Source organism: Schistocerca piceifrons, chromosome 2 (genome assembly GCF_021461385.2).
Source record: "Schistocerca piceifrons isolate TAMUIC-IGC-003096 chromosome 2, iqSchPice1.1, whole genome shotgun sequence".
NCBI classification, from domain to species: domain Eukaryota; kingdom Metazoa; phylum Arthropoda; class Insecta; order Orthoptera; family Acrididae; genus Schistocerca; species Schistocerca piceifrons.
Window position 1 is genome coordinate 494,426,005 of NC_060139.1, and position 23,122 is coordinate 494,449,126.

Below are 23,122 nucleotides of genomic sequence, written 5' to 3' on the forward strand. Positions count from 1 at the left end.
ATGGAATGGACTGGGTTCTCTGGTCCATCTAAATTGATCACTGACAGGAAATGGTTGTGTTTGGCAACTTTGGGACCATTTGCAGCCATTTTCTCAAACAACGATGAAATTTTTATGGATGACAACATGCCATGTTCACAGAGCGACAATTCTTTGCTATTGGTTTGGAGAACATTCTGGACAATTCAAACAAATGATTTGGCCGCCCAGCTTGCTCGACATCCCATCAAACATTTATAGAACATAACTGAGAGGTCAGTTTATGCACAAATCCAGCACCGGCAAAACTGTCACAATTGTGGACAGCTACAGAGGCAGCATGGCTCAATATTTTTGCAGTGGACCTCCAATGACTTGTTGAGTTCAAGCCACGTCGAGTTGCTGATCTATACCTGGCAAAAGGAGGTGTTCTGACACGATATTAGGAGATACGTCATGAATTTTCACTTCAGTGTTGTGGGTTGTTGTATCTCTAACACCTGTTTCAATTTGACAGAAAAGGTTTGAGACACCTTTTACATATAAAAGTTCTTACATGTTTTTTTAAACCAAGTGCTATTGATAATTAAATAATTATTTTTGCAAAATTCTACCAGGCAGTTTCCTCCTCTACTCCTTTCTCGCAGTCCACGTTCTCCTACCATTTTTCCTTCTCCTATGTTTCCTGCTATGGAATTCCGGTCCCCCACATCACTACTACATTATCCTCTCCTTTAACTACCTGAATAATTTCTTTTATCTCACCATACATTCTTTCAATCTCTTCATTCATCTGCATAATGAATAGGCATGTAAACTTGTACCACAGACATGGGTGTTTGCTTCAAGTCTGTCTTGGCTACGATAATGTTTTCACTATCCTGTTCTTAATAGATTAGGCGCATTCCCATTTTTGTAGTCATTATTGCACGTATTCCTGCGTTACCTCTATTTGATCTTATATTTATAACCCCTTCCTTCCTGCCACCACACTTCACTTATTCCCTCTACTCTTCCATATAACTTCATTTTATCTTCTTTGATTTTTGAACTCTGTTACCTTTGTACTAAATCAAGGGATCCAACATTGATGCTCTGACCTGTAGAGTGCCACTTGTTTTTCCTGATGACAACATCCTCCTAAATTTTCCTGGTGACAACATCCTCCTAAATAGGACCTGCTCAGAGATCAGAATGGAGGACTGTTTTACTTCTGGAATATCTTACCCAAGAGGATACACCATTATCAACTGCCCAAATAGCAGAGGTGCATGCTCTTTAGAAAAGCAAAGGCTGCAGTCTCTCCTTGCTTTCAGCTGTTCACAGTAACAGCACAACTAGGCCATGTTGGCCAATGTTTTAAGGACACGTCAGCCAGTCATCCAGATTGTTGCAGACTGAAAAGGTTGCAGCCCCTTTCGGGAACTATAAGTTGGTCTGGCCTCTCCATAGCTACCCTTCCATTATGGTTGAATCTGTGGTGCAGCTACCTGTATCGCTGAGGCACACAAGCCACCCCACCTCACCAAGAGCCATGGTTTCTTGGGGGACTTGTAACATAGACTCTCAGAATTTTAGGAGTACAGCTGTTAATATCGCAACATACATTAAAATTCTACAATATACAGCTTTAATACTATAGCACTGAAAATTCACAATTTCATTCATATAGTCACATTTAACTTTACAATTATTTTCATGAAAATTGACAAACAAATATTACATTCACTAAAGACATATTATATAGTATTTCATACCTGTATGTAGCGATGCCACAGAACACAGCCATATACGCAAAGTATAGAAGTTAGCAGCTGCAGTAGAAGCCACAAGACAATATTGAATGCCTGTGTGCGTTCAAACAGTTCTTTGCCATTCTTTATGCACAAAATGGCCTCAGTTACCATTATAGCACCATATACCCAACACTGTGTTCCCACACGTTTGCACAATGGATTTGTAACGTAACTATAATACTGTCTGCAAAACAAACAAACAAACAAAAATTCAGTAAAGATGCAAAGAGTGGAATACCTCACTAACTTGCACATCTGCAAGCAATAAATTGTGCAATAGATTTGCACAAATAATTTCTTGACATCCAACACAGGACAGATACACACACACACCATATGGTCAAAAGTATCTGGTTAACCCTTAAATAATGTGAAATTAACCACTAGAGCTCACGAGACGTGGACAAGTCAGTATAAAAGAAGGTGAAGTCAAAACTATTGTTAGTAGAAGCAAGTAACAGCACAATGGACTGGTCAGGGGAGCTGAGCGACTTTGAACATGGACCAGTCATTGGATGTCACCTGCGTAACAAAGCCACCTAATGCCTTCTTAGGCTGCCCAAGGTGAATGTTGACGATGAGACTGAAGAGAAAATCCGATATCTAAGACATCCCTTAACAATGATCGCACCTGTCCATTAAATTTCACACACAAGGTGATTTCGGAATGGACATATTGCTAACTTTGCATTTACCCAGTTACTGAGAATGACTGACACTGTGTACAGCACCAAATTTACACAGTGCACCATGGTTTTTATGGCACAGCTCAGTTGGTTGGAAGACTTATCACATTCATCTACCTAACCCAACATATGAAAACACTTGCAGGTATCTGCAATCCACAGGGCAGAATTGGGACAACTTATCTCTTACTAACTTCACCTTTAGGCAAAAATACTTATTACATTATATGACATCCCAGCATGTTAGTTTTATAGTGTGTACATGGTGGTGTTATTCACAAAAAATATAATCACTTGCAAGTAGTTAAAACTGTTTAACTGTTTGTTCAAACAGAACACGGACCCAAGTTACAGGGTAGAGCATTATAACTGAGATTAGATTGTTTTATTCTCTAGCCAAAAAATGTATGTGCTGATTACATATTTAAAGCAAACTAGAGCATCTGCAATGCAAATGAGCAGGAAATAAATACACGATGGCTGTAGAATATATGACTTCAAACTGGATATGCCCAATTTCTCTAAACCAGATACCAAGCACCTGACTGGGTATTCATCTTGTTACTTGCCTACAGAAATAATTATGAAAGTAATCCAAAATCAGAGATAGAAGCAACAGTGCAATACCTTAAATACTTCTAGAACAGATGGAGAGGATTAGTAATTCAGAAGTTAAAAAAAATATTAATCTCATTTTCAATCGACATGATGGATGTGAACTCAGTACAATACAACATGAAACAACATACCTGAAATCATCAGTCTGTCAGTTCTTGTGAAGAACCAAAATCACATAACATACTGAAAATAAATCTGTACTTACAGTGTCACACATTCAATGTATCAACTGTCAAATATCTGCTCACCAAATTGTACAACAATTGAGCCCTGTTGAAAAGTAACCTGCTAATCTACCGACTGGTACTGAAGCACAGATTAACCAGTTTTTGAAATCATGACATTATATAAATGGCTTTGGAAAACACTAGATGAATGAACAGGTGCGACAGGTGCAACAGGACGCCCCTCGTTTGCCTGCCTATCCATCACTCAACTCCCCCACTGACTGACTTATCCTCTGAAGATACTGAAAATTACACTTAAGACTCAGCATAAATACCAAAATTGCTATGCACCTCAGAAATTAAATAAATTGCAGCAGCAATTCTCATTACTTTCTTTGGCTACAAACTGATGTGAAGTAAGTTGTAATAGCAAATTTCCTATCTGACCTAATTACCGGGAAAAAGCTCTAGATCATTTATACTGCCATGTTAATCATTGCGCTTGCAACCTTGTTGAGTCGGATGGATAAAACATTTACACTGTCACTAATAATTTTTGTTGAGTTGTGCTGAGTGTTTATTACTGCATTGGATGATTACTTATAAAGGTAAATTAGATTTTAATGGACACAGTCTTTCATTGGTTTGGCTAACTCAAGTGTGGATGAAGCCCTCCTGAAGAAAATACTGTACATTTCTTGTTCAGCACGATTCAATAGGGTGCCTACTATACCCACCAACAGTTTCAGCTGCAGTCTGCCAACTGAAATCTAGAACGAGCTTCATCGCTAGGACTTAACTACTGGAAGGAATATCGTAGTCTAACCGCATCACCAGATGGAAGAGTAAGCTGCGACCAGATATCCCTGCAGAGGAAGAGCTAGCCCCCAGGAAACAACTGCCCCAACTTGTTTGGAGATCACTCCCTCATTGCTAGACCAACACAAAAAATGGGACACACCTCCACCCAATGTAGAAACACCTCGGCCACTTGCTCACATGCCCTGTATTGGAACAAACTCTCACACCACAGTACTTGATCCAGGCAAATAACAAGGTCATCAAAGTTACAGCATTTTGTAAATGCAGAGTTGTTAAGGCAATGAATGAAATCATTAAGAGTATTCTTGAGATTTGATTGATGACCATTTTTGAAATTTTAACACAACAGTTTTCAGTCAATGGCTACCATGTTCAAAACATTAATTTAAAAACGTTAGAAGAGACAGACAAATTTTATAAGAAGATTATCAAAAGTACAATATTATTGCCATGTACTGAAGGACGAAATCAAAGTATTATTGTTGAAGCAGAACATGTCTGCGTAAAAATTGTAATACATAATTACATGACAAGCAGTGATATAATTCAGAGAACTCAAAACAACACTGAATCCAAGAAAAATTAGTATATATCAGTTTACCACAAGGACAAATGCAATTACAGAACAAGCTTTCATTACAGATGTCCCACTTCATTTAGTTTCCAAGAGCAAAAAATTCTTAAATTAAACCAATAATTAAATGACTACTTACCTAACAGACGGTGCAACAAAGACACCAATAAGAACAAGTCGAACAACCACAATTGGGTGGGATGGTGGCATTTCAAAAATGTGTTTAAGGAAAAATGTGTTTAGCTCTGAGACTTGCCAAAAAATGACAAGCTGGCAAAGAGCAAAGAAGCGCATGTAAGTACAAGATGGATCCAACCATCTAACTTGCATCCAACTCCCAGGTGTGAACTGTAAAACTGCACGCTTTATTTTCCCTGAAGTTGTTCGAATATCCCTGTCAAAAAGTAAGTAGTTAAACAGCTTTTATACACAATATTTATTTTGAAAAAATATTTTAGTTAATGAACTACAGGCTCACTCAAACAGGAAGCAGACTGCCCTCACAAGCAGGCACACTGTTGTCCACTGCAACTAGTGACAAACAACACACCACAATGGTCTCCTTGTTTCATGACAATGTTTGCTGGTTAGTTTTGAAGCAGACACAAGGAACTAGAACAATATATGTAAAGACTGCTACACCAAGAAAAGGGTTTTGATTTTATTCTACTAAAATATTCCTGAGATTACAGTTTTTCCCAAGTTGAAATTCCAAATTTCCATGGACCAAATTTCATTGGATGTGAGACTGCTCATGGTCAGATGCCAAGTAATTTATTAGTAAATATATGCAGTTAAGATATATTTGTAAATGTGATATACAACAAATGACACAATTATTGTAGATAATTTAATATGTTTTACTATAAATACATTTTCATTGAGAAATACACAAACCAGACTGAAATTCTGCATTATTTTGCTGATCAATTTACATTAAACTCAGATAATGCTGCAGCATACACAACTCTGTAATCCTGACTAGGGTAACTGCATTAAAAAATAAAAATAATAAAAAAACTAAAATGACACATACCATGGTCAATAATTACATCTTCCACACACCATGAAATAATCATGACAGCAGTGATACTCAAAACTGGCATAGACAACTTACAGTCCTCGACACACCAACACATTCTTGAGCAATTGCTTTCCATTTTTCTGCACTCTTTAGATTATTACACTGTTTAAAATGGCACCACTATTCTTTTGGATTGTCACTATAATAGTCTACCTTCACTTATGGGGATCGTTACTACATTATATTCCTTTTTTTCACACTGATATGTGCAGATTTAACATCCAACTTTTTAACTTTCTAAAGCTTCAAAACTTAAATTTTTCTTGGAATGATTCTGCCCCTTTGTGAGGATTTGCCAAAATTTCTTGGTATCGGCCTTCAGAGATGACATATCACTTCAAATCTCATGATCCACCCACAGTCAGAACCCATACACTTCTTTGATGTGTAGTGTACAACACAAATTGTGATTTATACAGGGTGTTAGGAAATTCCCTTTACTAACTTCTAGGACTTGTACTGGGATGTCAGTAGATAATGTTTTGAATTGGAACCCATGCTCCGTTCACATGCTACAACCATTTGAAAGCTGTTGACAAAGCGACCACCTTTACAAGTAATTGGCTGTGTGTGGCACAATACATCACTTGTTTTACAATTCCACTCATTAACAGACACAGAAATTGCTCATGTAATCAACAGGTTCTCTTCAACATGATGCAGTCTGACTTCCAATTTGGGTGTGCAGCATCTCCTTGGAGCACCGCAGTCACACCTGCTGATAGTGCAGCTACCCATTCTCAAAGCCGTTGCATTAATTGTGGTGAAAAGGGCATGCAATGGAGTCAGATCTTGTAGAGGATGCTCTCAATAAAGGTGACAAGCAGCACTTCCATTACAGTGAGCTTTGCCATTCAGAGGAATCATGTCAGTGTGTTCTGCAAACGTGTACGCAACAATGTTGCTCAACACTCACAGACATGTGAATGAGGCTTGAGCCAGGTCAGACAGATAAAACATATGTCACATGACTTCAGCTGATCAAACGTAACTAGCCCCCACCATGACTACCCCGTTGCATACTTACCTAGCAAATATGTTTTCAAATAGCTGTAGCATGGAAATGGTACCTTTCCGGACATGGGGTCCTATTCAGGATGTTATTTACTGACTCCCATCTCCAAGACCTATAAGTTTAAATCAAGCAATGGAAAATACAGGATGGAATAATAACAATATTATGAAAAGGAAAATTGCTGCTCACCATATAGCAAAGATGCCGAGTCACAGGTAGGCATAACAAAAAGACCGTCACACAAAGCTTTCTGCCAAACAGGGACTTCATCAGAACAGACAAAACACACACACACACACACACACACACACACACACACACACACACACACACACACCACACACACACAAAACGCAACTCACACAGGCCGTCAAGGCCAGACTCTTGGCAAAAGCTTTATGTGACAGTCTTTCTGTTGCGCCTATCTGTGACTCAGCCTCTCTGCTGTATGGTGAGTAGCACATTTCCTTTTCATAATACCGTCATTATTCAGTTTTCTAAGTTTGTAATGGGAATTCCCAAACACCCTGTATTATACCATTGATTAGCAAAAGATGCCTATCAAAAGATTTGGATCAGTTCTCAACATTGCTACACTTGTAAAACAGTCTGAAGATGGGTCACCAGCCCCACATTGACTCGCAAGGCACATTTAAGATAATCACAACAGTAACACTAATGACAAAAGGTCTGTAGCATTCTAACTAAACTCAGAAAAGATTAGAAAACCACCCTTTGGACATCAGAACTGAACACTGCTAACAGTCCATGTAACTTCCACAAAAATTTCCCCAAAGACAAAGCAGGATATCAGTTCAAAAAGATGCTGTGCTCTATTGTGGAAAGGCAGAAAATCAGATTCATGATGGTAGATGGTATGTGTAATTTTTTCTTCCAAGCTGCTTCTCCTGAAATAATCTAACTTTTTCTATGTGGCATTTGGTTCTCAATGCATAAATTATTTGTGGGTGAGCTGTAAGTTCATAGAACTCATGTACAAGTGTTATTCAGAAAATAAGATCTGAATTGCCGAAGGTAATCGAATGTCGCATGAACATTGAAACACACATACACACCAAATCATGGCACGTCTTGCTCATCAAACAAAACCATTTTCATTGGTACTGTTGCAGTGTGCCGTTTAGTGTGTTAGTCCACAAAGTTTAAACCAATTGATTAGCTTGCTGACTGTGAAATACAGTAGTGATTCAGTATTTGACAGCAGCGGATAATGCAGCAGTTGAAATTTATCAACTAATAAGTGAGGTGTATAGCCCCAAATGTGATGAGTGACAGCAAAGTGCATAAGTGAGTGAGAGCGTTCAAGGACGGAAGAGAAAATTTCCATGATGAACTGCTACCAGGTCGACCATCACTGATCTCCGATGATTTGATCAAAGCCATGGATGAAATTTCAACTTAAGCATTGCAATTTCCAAATGTGGGTAGAACAACTTAGCACAAAATTGTCTCTGAAAAGTTATAACTTTGAAAATTGTGCACATGCTGGGTTCCCAGGCTGTATACTGAGAAACACAAAAGGAAAAGAATGTCTTATACTCTTGATTTCTTTGGCCCAATACCATAAGGAAGGCAATCTATTTTTGGAGAACACTGTCAAAGGGTACACGACATGGCTTCTTCACATGACCCCAAAGTAACTAAATGTCAGCCAATGGAATGGTGTCACATGACATTATCAGTGTAGGTCTGTACAAAGCACATAATCTTAATACCCAAGGTTATAGCAACCATATATTGGGAAACATATGGAGTCTTGTCATGGACTCTTCTGGAAGGGAACAGACTGTCCATCCACCATACAGGCCAAACTTGGCCCAGAACAATTTTCACTTGTTCCGCTACCTAAAAGAGTTTCTTGATGGCAGCACTTTGCAACAGATAACAAGGCGAAAGAAGCAGTTAAAGACTAGCTATCTTCACAGCCAGTAGAGGTTTATGACTTAGGATAGCTTGTTGATCATTTTGACAAATGTTTAAACAGGTATGGAAACTTGTAGAAAAAGAGAGAAAAATGTAAAGCAGGCGTATCCAATCCACAACCAGCATGCAGCCCAAAGCAAGTATCAATATGTGTCTGGCAAAGAACTCAGAAGGCACATATGGTGAAACAGACACCAAGGACATGATTGTTATGTGTCAGAGTGCTTTGGTACCTGTGGGAAGAATCTACAAAGAACATATGGTGAGACAGGCAGTGAGGTCATGGCTGTCATGTTGTAAAGCACACTGTGACAAGATAGCGTGTGCCAGTATACACCCTCTACTGCTTTTCTGGTGCTCCCACTGTCTCTAACACTCCAAACCCCCCTCTCTTAGGATGAATGTGCATAGGCAGAGGGTATATACTGGCAACACACTATCTTGTTACAGAGCATGCTTTACAACACGACAGCCATGACCTCAGTGCCTGTTTCACCATGTTCCATCTAGATTCTTCCCCCAGACACCAGTTACTCACAACAGTGCAAATGTAAACTGACATTATATCGTCTCTTTCGACCTTGCTGGCCTACATTTACATTAATTTCTTCGGTCTCAGCATTTTTTCTCAGTAACTATGCCTTCCTTCACTCCCTTTTAGTTTTCTATACCTTTTATTTTTCAATCTGCGTTTTTCTCTGCCCACCACCTCTACCACACACAATGTACATCACTTCCTACTCTTATTAACTCATGCACGATGTTTTGTCAGCAATCTATATGTCACCTATTACCTTATCTTCCACCTAAAGCTCTCAAGTTTTCAAATCTCATCCAGTGCAGCCCCAACAATCAGACTTTCCTTCTCATCCTATCTAGTAAGTCTTGCCTAACACAGGGTTCTGGGTGGGTTTTCTGAACTCTCCCCATTTCCTATACTTCACCAGGCCTTTTCCTTCACCCCTCTTCCTTCCCCTTCAACCCTTCTGCCATAAGAAAGAGCCACTGGCTCCAGAAGTTTGCAAGTTTCAGTACCTTCACATGTAAGTTCTCCTGAAACCCCTTGGTAAGTAGATTTCGTTTCATCTATCTAACTGATTGTACTTTCAAAAACTGATTATTTCTGTTACCATATTTAACAGAGACACTTTAAACTTAAAACGTGTTACAACAACAAACAACATCAAAAATAATAATGAGAATCTCTTCTGTAGCAAGAGGCACAATGGTATCAGCATAACCATGATCAAGTATGTCACGAATAGCTTATTACCAATCTTGACAGACATTTAATTTCCCTCTGAAGAACAGGATATATCCAATACAACAGAAAAGACACATAGTGCAACCTATCCCTGACAAGGAAAACCCCACAATGACCTTACCTGCCAATCAGCACTAGCACTTTACTCACCGTCTCACAAGCCTAGGAATACACTGATCGTGATCAGCAGAGTGAATATTTATGTAAGTTCAATCTGGTTTTCATGAACACTGCACTAATTATGGTAACTGACGACCTGAAATATACCACAGAAATTTACTGACACTGACATTACTAGACTTCCACAAACTATTTGATACTGTAAACTTTGATATGTTGCCCAAAAGAAAAATATGACATCTAAAATCTTCAGATAGAAGACAGAAACGTTTGGAAAGCTAACTGATAAACAAAAAGCATGATACTGTCTAAGGGAATGAGAAATCATTCTGAAAGCAAGTTCTCTCTGAAGTACTGAAGAAGTCATCCTCAGTTGTCTATCGGTTCTGCCCTGTCATAAATAACATTACTAGGGCAGTGTCCTCCAGCTTTACTCAAGCACTAGCCCTGTAGAAAACAAAACTGCTGTCGAGATAAATGACGATCTGTCTTCAGTGTTCTAACAAATGCAAAACTTGGGACTTAAACCAAATGTGAAAATCTCCTAAGTAATTATATAACCTGTTATCAAAAATAGTCCTGAAGTCTACAAACAACTACCTCCTTTTTTTCTCTTCCAGTAAGGTGATATAATCCAGCACAGTACGTTCAAAGAAAACTCTACATTGGCAGAACTAACCCTGAATGTTTGTGTGTATTACATCCGCAACATCTGCCTATTTGATTATATCAGTGTTTCACATACCCTGCCGAGTTAGGAAAATTGCAGCCAGACTAGTTACACACCTACTATGTGCTGAGTTTTCTTCATCTATTCCTCAGTAAACACGCACCCCAGTGAGATCAAGTACCAGTCTCATCATAATCAGAGTATTAGTTCTCACCTAGTATCCTAACTGCACCCAGCCATAAAGCAAAACATTCAGAACCCTCTTCTCTGTTGTTGCTATTTACCTCACCCTAGCTACCAACCATTCGACATACAATATAATTCCTTTCTGCATTTGAGAATAATCTGAAAGGCTTTCTTTTGTCAACTTCATAATTTTTTAATAAAAAATTTAACATATTTGGTCATTTCACTCTGTTGAATGGTAAAGCAAATACTCACATTTTCTTTTAGATACAATTATTTTGCTTTTGGTTTCTCAGTTTATTATGCCCCCCCCCCCCCCCCCCCTCGTTATTTGTGTTTGTCGTCCTTCTGCCGCCACTTGTATCTGTCAATCCTAATCTACTGGCAATGCACAATAATGACAAGTTATGAAACTCTGAGAGCCAAGACTGCCAACTATGTGCAAGACCTGTGGGCAAAACTTCCTCCCACGCAAGACTTCTCAGCTGTGTCTTGGAAGATGAGTTTAGCAACAATCCCAGTAGGTGTGAGTAGACCGAGAGGGTCATAACGTTGAGCAGCTGCTCAAAGAATGTTTCTCTTCGTTTCCAGTGTGTTCGTCATGTCTTTTACAGTCCTTTGGTAATCAAAAGAGACAGAGTCATCATCTGTATTCCAACTGGTTCCCAAAACATGTGTTGAGGGCTTGATTTCGAGGCCTTTGACATGCCGTATCGTCTTCAGTTCATTTGAATTAGTCGCCTATTTTGAATGTCAATGGCTTATTTGCAGGAAGAGTGTTGTCAGCTGATTATAAACAATTGCAGTGTCATCACTATTTCCACACTAGCTACAAAATTGAACATGAATACAGAATTATCAACAAGTGCTGACACTCATGGATATTTGTCACTATATAGTGCTGCTAACTCCCTTATAGTAGCTGACAACAGGAGTGGGCTTAGCAGAAAACGAAAATGGCAGACTTTGAAGCAGTATATTATCACATAATTTTTTGTGGTGTATGCATCATTCTCGGCTTTTTGAACAAGATACCAGAAGAACCTAGTGAGATCTCTGTCCTCTTCATTCAAAGTCAACTGTATTGGCCCACATCACACACTAGTCCCACCGGAAGTTTGCAGAATTGTAGCAACATTATGAGGATATATGGCAGTAAATTTGATCCTGTTTCGAGGGCCTCATTCAGAGATGGAAAATGTGTGATGATGCATCGAACAAGGTCCAGTATTTGATGCTTCTACTGTTGCATTTCTTCACTACATAGTGCGGCATGCAAAACACGTTTCCAACTGTGTATCCTCAGGTGCAACGTCTACCTGACACCTCCTAATGTAATGTGATATGATCTCATGATACATATGCTTCAGTTCTTCATTCTCTTGCAACTTGTTTAGTAATGGGGGAAGACATGCTTCCACTGCAGTGTGGCTGCTGGAGAGAAGTAAACCCTTCTTTCCAGAGGGACATACAAGTCTGTAGCCATTCTCTATGCAGTATGACTCTCAGAACACTTTCCAGACTTAGTGCATGGGTGTCAATGTTCACTGCTGATGCTCTTTTATGCTGATTGCCTGCAAGTCCCAAAAACAGCACACTGACCCATCAGATACCTCACTGAAACTAACCTGAAAGAAGTTGACAGTTGCCTTATGAACCGCAGTACCAGTTCTGTTTCCACTGAGAACATAACCGAAGATTGTCCGAAAGGGAACCAATGAAGGTCATACTTTAATTGGTTGTCCCAAAGTCACAATTTTCCAATAATAATCTGCCCCAATTAGAACTTCAATAGGTAGATCTACAGTATCTCCTCTTGGTTATGCCATCTGTGTACCCTCTCTCAAGACCATATCTCCCACATCTTGTGGTACCGTCGGTTGACGAGAGAATTTGTTGCTGCTTTCAAGGACTGTGGGCACTGGTGGAGTATCCAATCATATCAAAATGAACCTTTCTCATTGAGAAGGATGATGTGCAGAATGGCTTAAATGTTATTATCTCTAGAGCTCTGGTTCCAGTGACATTGAGTTGAAGAAAATGGTGTAAAAAACTAGACACTCTACAATGTCACATGTCAGTTTACTACCCCCAGCTGGCCCTCTGATAGCCAATGAGCAGTATGTAAGTGTACAAAGTTAGACATCTTCGTTTCAATCTTGTTCACTGTTGTGAGGTGGCTATCACACAATGGAAATGTAGTTCACACTTTTACATTCTATGTGGGATACATTTCCTCATTTAAAGACACGTCTAAGGTATAGCAAGCAGCAGTCCATTTTCTTCAGGCTATTTATTCTAGCCTGTAAGCTTGCAACCTTTCAGCAATCTTGGCCTAGTGCTAAGTTACACACAAACAGGGTCTGAATTTTGTTGTTTCTACTTCTTGTCAATTTTGATTTTAACTTTCATATGAAAAGTTGATGCTGTGGGTACATGATTGCCTTACAGAACAGGTTCTCCACTTATTTTGCATGTACTGAAGGGCTCCCTCCACTTCTTTGTTGAGGAGCTCCATAAGCTGTGCAAGATTCCCTTCTTGGATCTTTTGCCTTCATGATGCATGGATAAACTTGTTTCTGCAAGTTTCTTCTGGGAATGCAAGTACAAGTGTCCACATGCTCTCCTAGTGCTCGTAGTGCTTGAATCCACTTATGGCTCTCAATGGAGGAGATGTTGAGAGCCTCTGGACTGCTTGAAGTTGAAGTGTTCAGGTTCTCAAGAAGTCAAGGTGGCTTTGGATAATCCGTTCTTGTCCCCATACGTGGATTCCAAAATTTGCTTTGTCGGCTCATATGCCAGCTGTAACAGCAAACCCATCCACCAAATCCTTGGGGTCCCCATCTAAATATACACAGAGGAACAGGTGCTTGTTCATAAGTGACACGACTGGAGTTTCATCTACGGAAACTGTGAAGGTGCTACCAGAATCGTGTTCACACTTCTATGTCACCTGCGGAAGAATGCAGTTATGCTTTTATGTCACGAGAGAAAGGATGTAGTATGATAGTAGGCAACTTGATGTCCACGTGGGCATGTTTGTGAGTTGCTGATATTGGCTAATGCACATCAGCTGTGTTTCTATCCCTTGAACATGCTCCTCCAAAAAGCCTTTTTGCCTTTCGAATGGCCCATTTGCATTTGTCAGAGCGGCCTTCACAAGATTGTGTGTCAGTCTCGTATTCTGTGAAATCTGGCAAGCCCTGTATTGGGCCACTGAGTGAGATCAGCTCTCCTATGGTTTCCTGCAGGTGCTCCTGACAGTGTCCGACTTTCTCTGATGGTGCAGAAACATCAAAATGCGTTTATCTGGCTCATGAAATTGGTGGCATTTGAGTGTTGAGTTGTCCTCTTTCATCACAATTTGGGCAGAATTGTTCTGCACCCATCATGGTGTGTGATGCTTGGTTGATGCGAGGGTGTGTGTGTGCGCGCGCCAGTCAACCCATAACGGGATGTCCGCCATCACTACGAGATGGCAATGCTGTGCAGTACTTGTCATCAGCAACCCTTAGGAAAGCTCTTTCTTATTGCACTGCTGTCCAACAATACTTTAGTAGTCCCCTTTGTACTGCATAAATGACATACCAAATGCTCAATATTGCTCTGCGATCAACACGGATGCACCAAGTCAAATTATACACAAACAGAATCAATCAATAATGACTGCGAGTGGAGTACAGCCAATGGTGTGACTTATCTGTCCAAGCTGAACACGGCATGATGTTATGGTTTTTCAAGTTTTAAGTTGCTTGAAATCTTCTTCAATGATGTTGAAACCTCTTGAATGTGTGGCAGTACTTAATCTTGCCACACACTCCTGTGTTTCGGCACCAAAATGTTGCTGTTACTGGTAATTTGAAGGAATTCAACATAGCAACTTCAGCACACACATTTATTCACAGCATCCAGTATAGTTTCTGTCACAATTATATACACATAGCGCAATTTCATACATGATCACCTAATCAACTTTGTCTCTTTTCCATTTCATTTCCTTGGATATTCAATGCTATCATTCTTATAAAATTTCCACCTGTTTTTCTGCACCATATATATATTTACAAGTCATAATTTTTTCCATCAAAATAAAAATTCATCCTGAGATTTTCACTGATTTAACTCTCTCAGGCTTTGAGGTAGCAGTTGATGTGTTGGGAGTGAGTCTTAAGAGTGCAAAGTGTAATTGTCAGACAAATTGAAAAAAAGTTGATCAAGTTGAATGGCTGAATCAGGCTGAGATTCGGCACCAGTGGCTGGAGGAGTTTTGACATGAGCATATAAGATACTACAGGCAGCAAAAAGTTTGTAGAAGCCACTGAAAATGTTCCAGCAACTAGGATGTTAAAAATGTTTCTCTCATGTCATGTGTCTGATAAGATGTTCTCCTCCTCAACACCCAAGCTGTGGAACCAAACAATTGTTTGTTTACAGTTCAATTGGTAAGCCAGTTGAGTAAGTTGGCTTACCCACCAGCCTTGGAAAGCATAGTGCTACTATCCATCACCTTTTATTCTTCTGCACCATGCCAATTCAGAATGGAGCAACCCTACACAGATATAACTTTAACTGCCCTAATTAAATATAATATTAATAGATCGTTACGAATAATCTACTATATTTCAAAACAGGAGCTTGTTGTGGTATGGTAACTTTTTACTTGAAGCACAACACTTCAAGAAAGTCAGCAAAGTACACATTTGGATTAGAACCATGGAAACACACACACACACACACACACACACACACACACACACACACACACACACAAAAAATAACCTGCGCATGCTCACCAACACATGTTCTCACTCGTGTACACACTCTTGGGCACCTATGCAGGCAGTCACCAAAGCACATTCATTCATTCACTCACTCATACATTCACACTTATCTTCGTCACAATGCACACATGTGCTCACTACACCTCACTCAGCCGTTCATGCTCTTACCTATGCACATGAGCAAATGCACACGAGAGAGCACGCATAAGTAGGTAGGTAGGAAGGTGTGTGTGTGTGTGTGTGTGTGTGTGTGTGTGTGTGTGTGTACAAGTGAAATTCCTTGCAGATTATTTCAGAATTTCCTGCATTTTCTAGAGCTGTCTGAGATGTATCTGACTTTTCTGAGTTAAAATCAATTTCCATACAAAATACACATTTTGGTGATTACTTTTCCACCCTGATGATAAATATATGAGTGAAATGAAAAGCGACAAAGCAATACACAAATAATTAAAAATGACACTGATTGAAAATTCAGTATGGTATAAAGCCAACACTTCCTGTGATGAATCACTTAATGATCCCACAAAGCACTAATTTTTGCTGGTGGAATAACATGGAACAAAAAGTCGACAACTAACCAGATCCCAGACATGTACAATAAGTGACAGATTTAGTGAATGTCCAAAGCTAAACAATTAATAGTCTCTGTCAATCTCCGAAGGAGGTTCGCACATACATTGCCATTTGTATCAATGCAGTCTTGTCCTTCAAGATCTACATGTTAATTTGCCTGAAAGAGAGTGAGTATTTCAAATATTATAACCTCCCTGATGTAATGGTTGCCACTGAGACTTCAACAAGCAGGAGTCAAGATCATTTGTTATAAGCTGTGGTGCACAAAACTGTTATACTTGGAGTGTGCCCATTTAGATGTTCAATAGTGCCAGCTTTTCGACTGAACACCTTAGTAACACTTAACACACATGCAGCCACCTCTGATGGACTAGTAAATTTTGTGTTCAGCATGCCAGTGCCGGTTACAATTTGCCCATTCCAGCTTGCGGTATGTTTGGTTTATTAATAATGGAAATTAATGCAGTAGTGTTTGTGCAAAACCAATCCCACTGAGTGTATACAGCATCAAACTGTAGAGAGATAGGTAAGTTACATGCATTGTGATACTTTATTAACAAACCAGCAGTGGATCAAACTACACTGTCTGTTACCCCAACATGCAGAACAATTATAGTCATTTCATGCTGTGGTTATATTGTGTGCTCCAATAACTGCACCTTTTTGTACACAACACTCCTATCTACTGACTCCACACAATTATCACTGTCATAGCCATGTAGCAGCATGCTGAATAAGGAGTGAATTGCCATACTACAATAAATCCATTTCCAATAAACCACTTATTCTGTTGTGTTTGAATTATTGCTGAGAAGGTATACTGATATTTGCTTTCATCTTTCTATCTTTTATGCAACTGCTTGACTAAATGAGCTTGGCATTACATTGATCTTTTAATAAACAGAAAAGCCCACTGCAGAGCCTACATGTTACTGCCATTTTTAATTCATTTTCACACTCAACATGACCTATTATATAAAAATGTATCTGAATGTACTATTTAAGTGGCTTTATTATTTTATTCTGAATTTTCTATGGTTGCCCACTGCAATACTAGTGACGCACCGCAAATTAGATCAGCCTAATGCAATCACCATCATACTGCTTTACTAAAATCAAGAAATCTGAAACTACATGGCGTCCATGGTAGACCTGTTTCACCTTAAAGGGTATTCCACTTCCTGTTTCATTGAGCCTAGAAACAGAGTAATTCAATTACCTTATGCTAACCCATTTATACTCTCTCATCTCCAGATACTTGCAAATCTTCAAGCCACACCAAATTCCCAATCCATTGCACACAAGTACATCTAATATTAGAGCATCCCACCAGCATTCAATAAAGTTTGGTAGAAGATGAGCAAATGCTATCTGAAACATAAAATGATATTTCAAAATGATTAACTGAACAATGCATATACAGATCAATACCTCCACCAATGCGAAATAGAATTTATTCTTGTTAATGCATGCTATCATTGCACAGAAAAACACAATACAGATTATTACAACCACTAATGCGAAATGGAATTTATTCTGGTTGATTCACTCAGCCACTGCACCGAATAACAGACCACTGGACAAAACTTATTTCAGGGTATTTTAAGCTCTTCAAAAGTATAATTAGAGGAGATTCAGTACTTCATGGGCTTTTTATTCAGAAAGCTTTTTGAGTGGACCTGCTTTCCGTCATTCTTTTTTTCTAAAAAAGGTCTGAAGTTGTGAAGTTCAAGAATGAACACACGATTTCCTTTTCGGCCTCTCTCTGCCCAAAATTTGATTCTTTTGGCTTTTTCATGAAAGGAAATGTTTCCCGTCTACAGATATTGGTCTACTTGCCATACAATTCCTGACAGAATGGCTATGACAGACTGAAGTAAACTGCCCATATAATCTCATTATCATCTTTTTTCCTATGTCAAATAAGTAATTTTCAATTTCTAATACAAATTTATACCACACAAAGTACAATTAAACTTAATGCTGGTGAACATCATATTCCAGGTTATCAATGTCACTCAACTCTATTAATTGTAAAAATAGCAAATTTTTCTACAAAGTATGAGGGAACTTTAAACAGAAAGTTACAAATTGTCACGGCAGGCCAAGTAATTTTCACTGAATACTGTATTACTCTTCAGTGTAACACAGATACAAGGCACTTCTTTTCAACACAGTCATCAGTCTCTGTAAACAATGCTTGGAACATTCTATCAGTCATTAAATTCCCCAAATTAGAAACCCCCTTGTCATCAAGCCATTTGAGAACAGCTGTGTGAATGTTCCCATCATTGGAAATCCCTCCCCCCCTCCCAGAGATATTCTTCCTTCACTGCCTGGACATTGTCCTCTTATGGTAGATGTTGATAGCCTTCCTAATTAGAACCATCCATGTTTATGTGACCTGGGTCACACTTTAACATTGGTATGTTTCCAGCTGGCACACCATTTGATTCCCATACTATGATGCACCTGTTCTCCGGACTGCAGAAGAATTGTGCCTTCGGGAAACCTGGAACATGTAGTCTCTTTTGACAATGTGCTCACAATGGTGTTAGCATGTGACAACTTGTGTAACTTAGTTTCTTAAGTCCTTATGTAAAAAAATTCAGGTTTACATTCAACTTCTATCACCAACACTAATTACAATAAAGGTATCATCAATCACAGAGCCTGTAGTCAGTAAACTGTACAAAATCTCAAAAATAAATAAAAATCAGCAGGCTTAGAGAACATACCAATCTGTGTGCTGAAATGATGCACACAGGGCACACAAGGTCTTGTCACAAACATAATTAATGAGTCATTTGCATCAGGATACTCTGCAGAGTATTCAAAACAGGGAAGAGTTGTGACTCTCCTAAAGAAAAGCAATGCTGATGAAACAGGAAACTACAATCCCATTCACCTGTTGTCATACTTCTCTAAAATAATAAAATAATCATGGAAGATAGATTAATAAATCACTAGAACAAATACAATCTTCTACGTGAACCACAGATTGTGTTCTGAAGTGGTAGAAGTGCTGCTAAGAAAGTAAATGACACACCGAACGAAATTTACAATTTGTAAATTTACAATAAAGAGCTCATTGTAAAGATCTGTTTAAAGTATTTGGGGATTTTAACTACACCATTTGAATACACTCACCAATCAGTTCTGCACATGAAAAATAATATTGATTATTACTGAACAAACAGCTCTGTCCATCACCAAAATACAGACTGAACTTACATCTACTAAGAACAAATTAAACTCATGAAATCAAACATATTACTAAAACAAACTTACTTAAAATGACAGTTGAAAAGTACCTGTTAAATTAAATGCCTTAATATAGTGAAGAATTAGTCAGAATACACAGTGCGAGTTTGGTAACAAAAAGTAACACAAATATATAACAACAACAACAATTATAATAATAAATCACTGTCATCCCATGTGACACTTTTGCATTTTTCTGTAAAAATATTACACCCAAAGCTCTTCGATATGGTGTTTCAGATAAGTAGTTCACCTCATATTTCTGAAAGTGTTTAAGATATTGTAACTCTGTTTTTGCCTACATGAATCGTGAGAAAGTCCTCACTAACACTGTCTTTTTATAGTTACATTAATTACAGATACTGATTTCAGCTGGATCCATAATAATTATTGCTGTTGATAATGCAGTGTTGGCCACTATTCAGTCAGCCGTACTTTCAAATAAGTGCACCACCAGTACGCCATCGCATTTCCCATAGCTGTCATTGCAGCATGAGGTTGCTGCCACAAGCGATTATGCAGCTGCCACTGATATGCAAGCATCCCCACTCTGGAGCTCCAGCAGCAGGTGTACTTAAGTTCGAACATTCACGCATGGGGCCCATTTTGCGTGTTTGCCAGTTGACTAACATTTACAAATTTTCATAGTGGCCTCGGTTCAAAATCTTCTGAAGAGACATTGCATTGAAGAGTGACAGATTTGTGAATCTTTTGTATCTGTTAGTATAGTGGAACCTCCCATAGCGGGCACAATTCATTCCAGAATCTTACTCGCAGTGCAAAACAATTGTTAATAGAAACAATCTATTCCACATAAATTAATGTAAAACGCAGAAAAGTAGAAAAAGTTTTATCTTACTCATGGCATTTATTCAAAGAGAACTATACCTACATTATTATGTACCTTATTACTCACAATACATAACTAATTGTTTTTTACTAGGAAACCATCCAATACTTCCAACACTTGGTGAAAATGTGACACAGCATTATTGTCAAATAAATTTGTAGCATGCATAGCCACTGCTTTACAGGGGTGGTGATTTTCAATGTATGATGCAACCGATTCCAATGTTTCCAGCATTTCTCTTATTGCGCCAGAAGACTGCTGCTTTGCTGTTATTGCCACAGCCTTCGCCTCCTCCAAAGAACTCCTCTCCACAACTTCTTGCTGTGAAACACATTGCAACATCATAATTTCTTCAGCGGTCATTTATTAGCTGTGATCTTCCACAAGCTTATTGATATTGTTATCCACTTCTAGTCCCATTCTCTTGAGCAGAAATACAATCTTGTTGACTACAGGCTCCACAGGTACTAACTCAAATGCCTCCAAATCACATTCGACAATGCACTTTGGCCAAAGCTTTTTCCAAGCAGAAGTGAGATTTGTCTTGGTAACCCCTTCCCATGCCATTTCAACCATCTTAATTCAGGCAACAATGTTGAAGTGATAGTTCCAAAAGTCTCAGAGTGAGACTGGCAGCTTCAGTCAACTTAAAGCAATGCTCGTAAAGTGCTTAGTGTAGAGCTTCATAAAGTTAGAACTAACATGCTGGTCCATCACATTTAACCCACTCTTCTGGACTTTATACTTCCTGAAAGTTCATGGAGTTTCTGAATGGTGAACAAGCAGTGGTTTAATTTTCAAATTGTCACTTGCATTGGCACATAATAGCAGTGTGATATGGTCTTTCACTGGCTTGTGACCAGGCAATGCATTCTCCTCTGCTGTTATAAAGACACGCTTGGGCATTTTTTTTTTTTTTTTTTTCCCCAGAATAGATGCATCTCATCACAATCAAAAACGTGTTGCAGCAGATAACCCTCAGAATCTGTGAGCATCTTGAAGTTGCTGATGAGGTCCACTGCTGCCTTTGTGTTGGAGCTGGCTGCTTTCCCTGCCTCACAATGCTATGGATGCCAGTTCTTCTCTTAAACTTCTTGAATCACCCACGGCTTCCCTTACACATTTCTTCGGCCGCTGATGATCCTGGCATCTTGTTAACAAGGTCGGTGAAAATCATTCTAGCCTTCTCACAACTGATGTTCTTGGTAATAGGGTCAACTTGCAATTGCTTTTCATTTAGCCATTCAAGGAGCAGCCCTCTCATCATCCAGAATACGAAATCATTGTTTAGACACTCTTGTCATTTCATTTGAAGCCTCTATCTCCTTAATCTTATCGAATAATGGAAAATCCAGGATGGAATGAAACAATATTGTGAAAAGGAAAGTTCTACTCACCATATAGTGGAGACGCTGAGTCGCAGATGGGCACAACAGAAAGACTGTCACAAATATAGCTTTCCACCAGTAAGGCCTTCGTCAAAATTAGATGACAAATACACAGAAACACACTCACAAACTCTGCTATATGGTGAGTAGCAACTTTCCTTTACTTAATCTTATCCTTGTTCTTGAGGATGGTGCATATAGTAGGTGTAAACCAACTGTATGTGCATGCTAAATCAGCAATGGTCACACAATGTTCGCATTTTTCAATTATTTTACATTTCATTTCCAACATCATTTTCTTTCTCTTATGGTCATCTTCTTGTGGCTTTATCTTCAGAGAAATTTCTACGAAGGTTATTAAAACTTGCACACAGAAAAACATGGTGTGAACCCAAGTTTAGAAAAATGTGTGATCACAAGCTGCACTAAGATGGTACCAGAAAGAGTGCTCAACACAGAATGGAGTAGGCACTAAAGACATTGTTCATATGCCGCTCCCGGCAATGAATGTTTAACATTTCCCCGGCTGCACACGAATGGCTGGTGACATCACATTAAATCATTGTCACTCATTATGCAAAACATTCCTCGTTAAGTTATTTATTTTGCTCATTATGCAAATTGTGCATTTTGGGACGTGCTTGTTAAGTGAGGTTCCACTGTATTTCTACAGTCAGATCTACTGTTAACAACGGACACTGCAAGTACAGCAACAAAGTTATGTATTACTTTTGCTATTTTATATTTGTATCAGCTAAAGAGCAACTTAGTGTGAAAAGGAATATATAGCAAGCAACATAGCTCTAGGAGAGAGAAATACAACAGCATTTCATTCTTCAAAATCCAATCACTAGTTTTGGAGTAAGTCAATATTTAGAACTTAAAATTTATTTGTTTTGAACATGAATGTGACTGCTGTATTAGGCAGAAGTTATGGATTTCAAATCCAAATAATGAAATACAGCACTTTGGATGAGGAAACAGTTTCACGATATCACAATACCACAGAGCACAGGGGAAATTAAACTTTAATTCAGACAGTGTCATTTAAGTGTGTTGGGTACTGGTTAGTTTGAAAAAAGTCTTTCACAAACCAGGAAAACTAGATATGCTTCTTATTTACAGAAAATGCAGAAGGAGCATGAAGAGAACATTTGACTTGTATACACAAACTAACCCTGATAGAAGGTGTCTAAGAAAAAATGACACTCTAGCGAATGTGCAATAAATTGTTATTGGAAGAACATTGGAATATTGTGCAGAGTGTAAGAGCAAATTTGCAACAAACAAATCGAATGAAATAGAAATTCTGGAAGCTGTTGCTCATAACTCATATAT

The 23,122-nt window shown here is 38.7% G+C and overlaps 1 protein-coding gene across 8 annotated transcripts in view; it reads right to left on the bottom strand.

Annotated features, from left to right (window-relative positions):
- The window catches only part of LOC124775049 (phosphatidylserine synthase), a 146,383-nt gene that overhangs the window by 56,538 nt on the left and 66,723 nt on the right, over window positions 1-23,122 (bottom strand). For all 8 annotated transcript variants that reach the window (XR_007015590.1, XR_007015591.1, XR_007015589.1 and 5 more), the window contains exons 4-6: window positions 17,502-17,653; window positions 4,782-5,036; window positions 1,737-1,959 (exon numbers count right to left, since the gene is read on the bottom strand). Coding sequence is in view for 5 of the 8 variants with exons in the window: in XM_047249831.1 (XP_047105787.1) it covers window positions 1,737-1,959; window positions 4,782-5,036; window positions 17,502-17,653 (630 nt within the window). In the remaining 3 variants the exon portion in view is untranslated. The remainder of the gene's footprint in view (window positions 1-1,736; window positions 1,960-4,781; window positions 5,037-17,501; window positions 17,654-23,122) is intronic.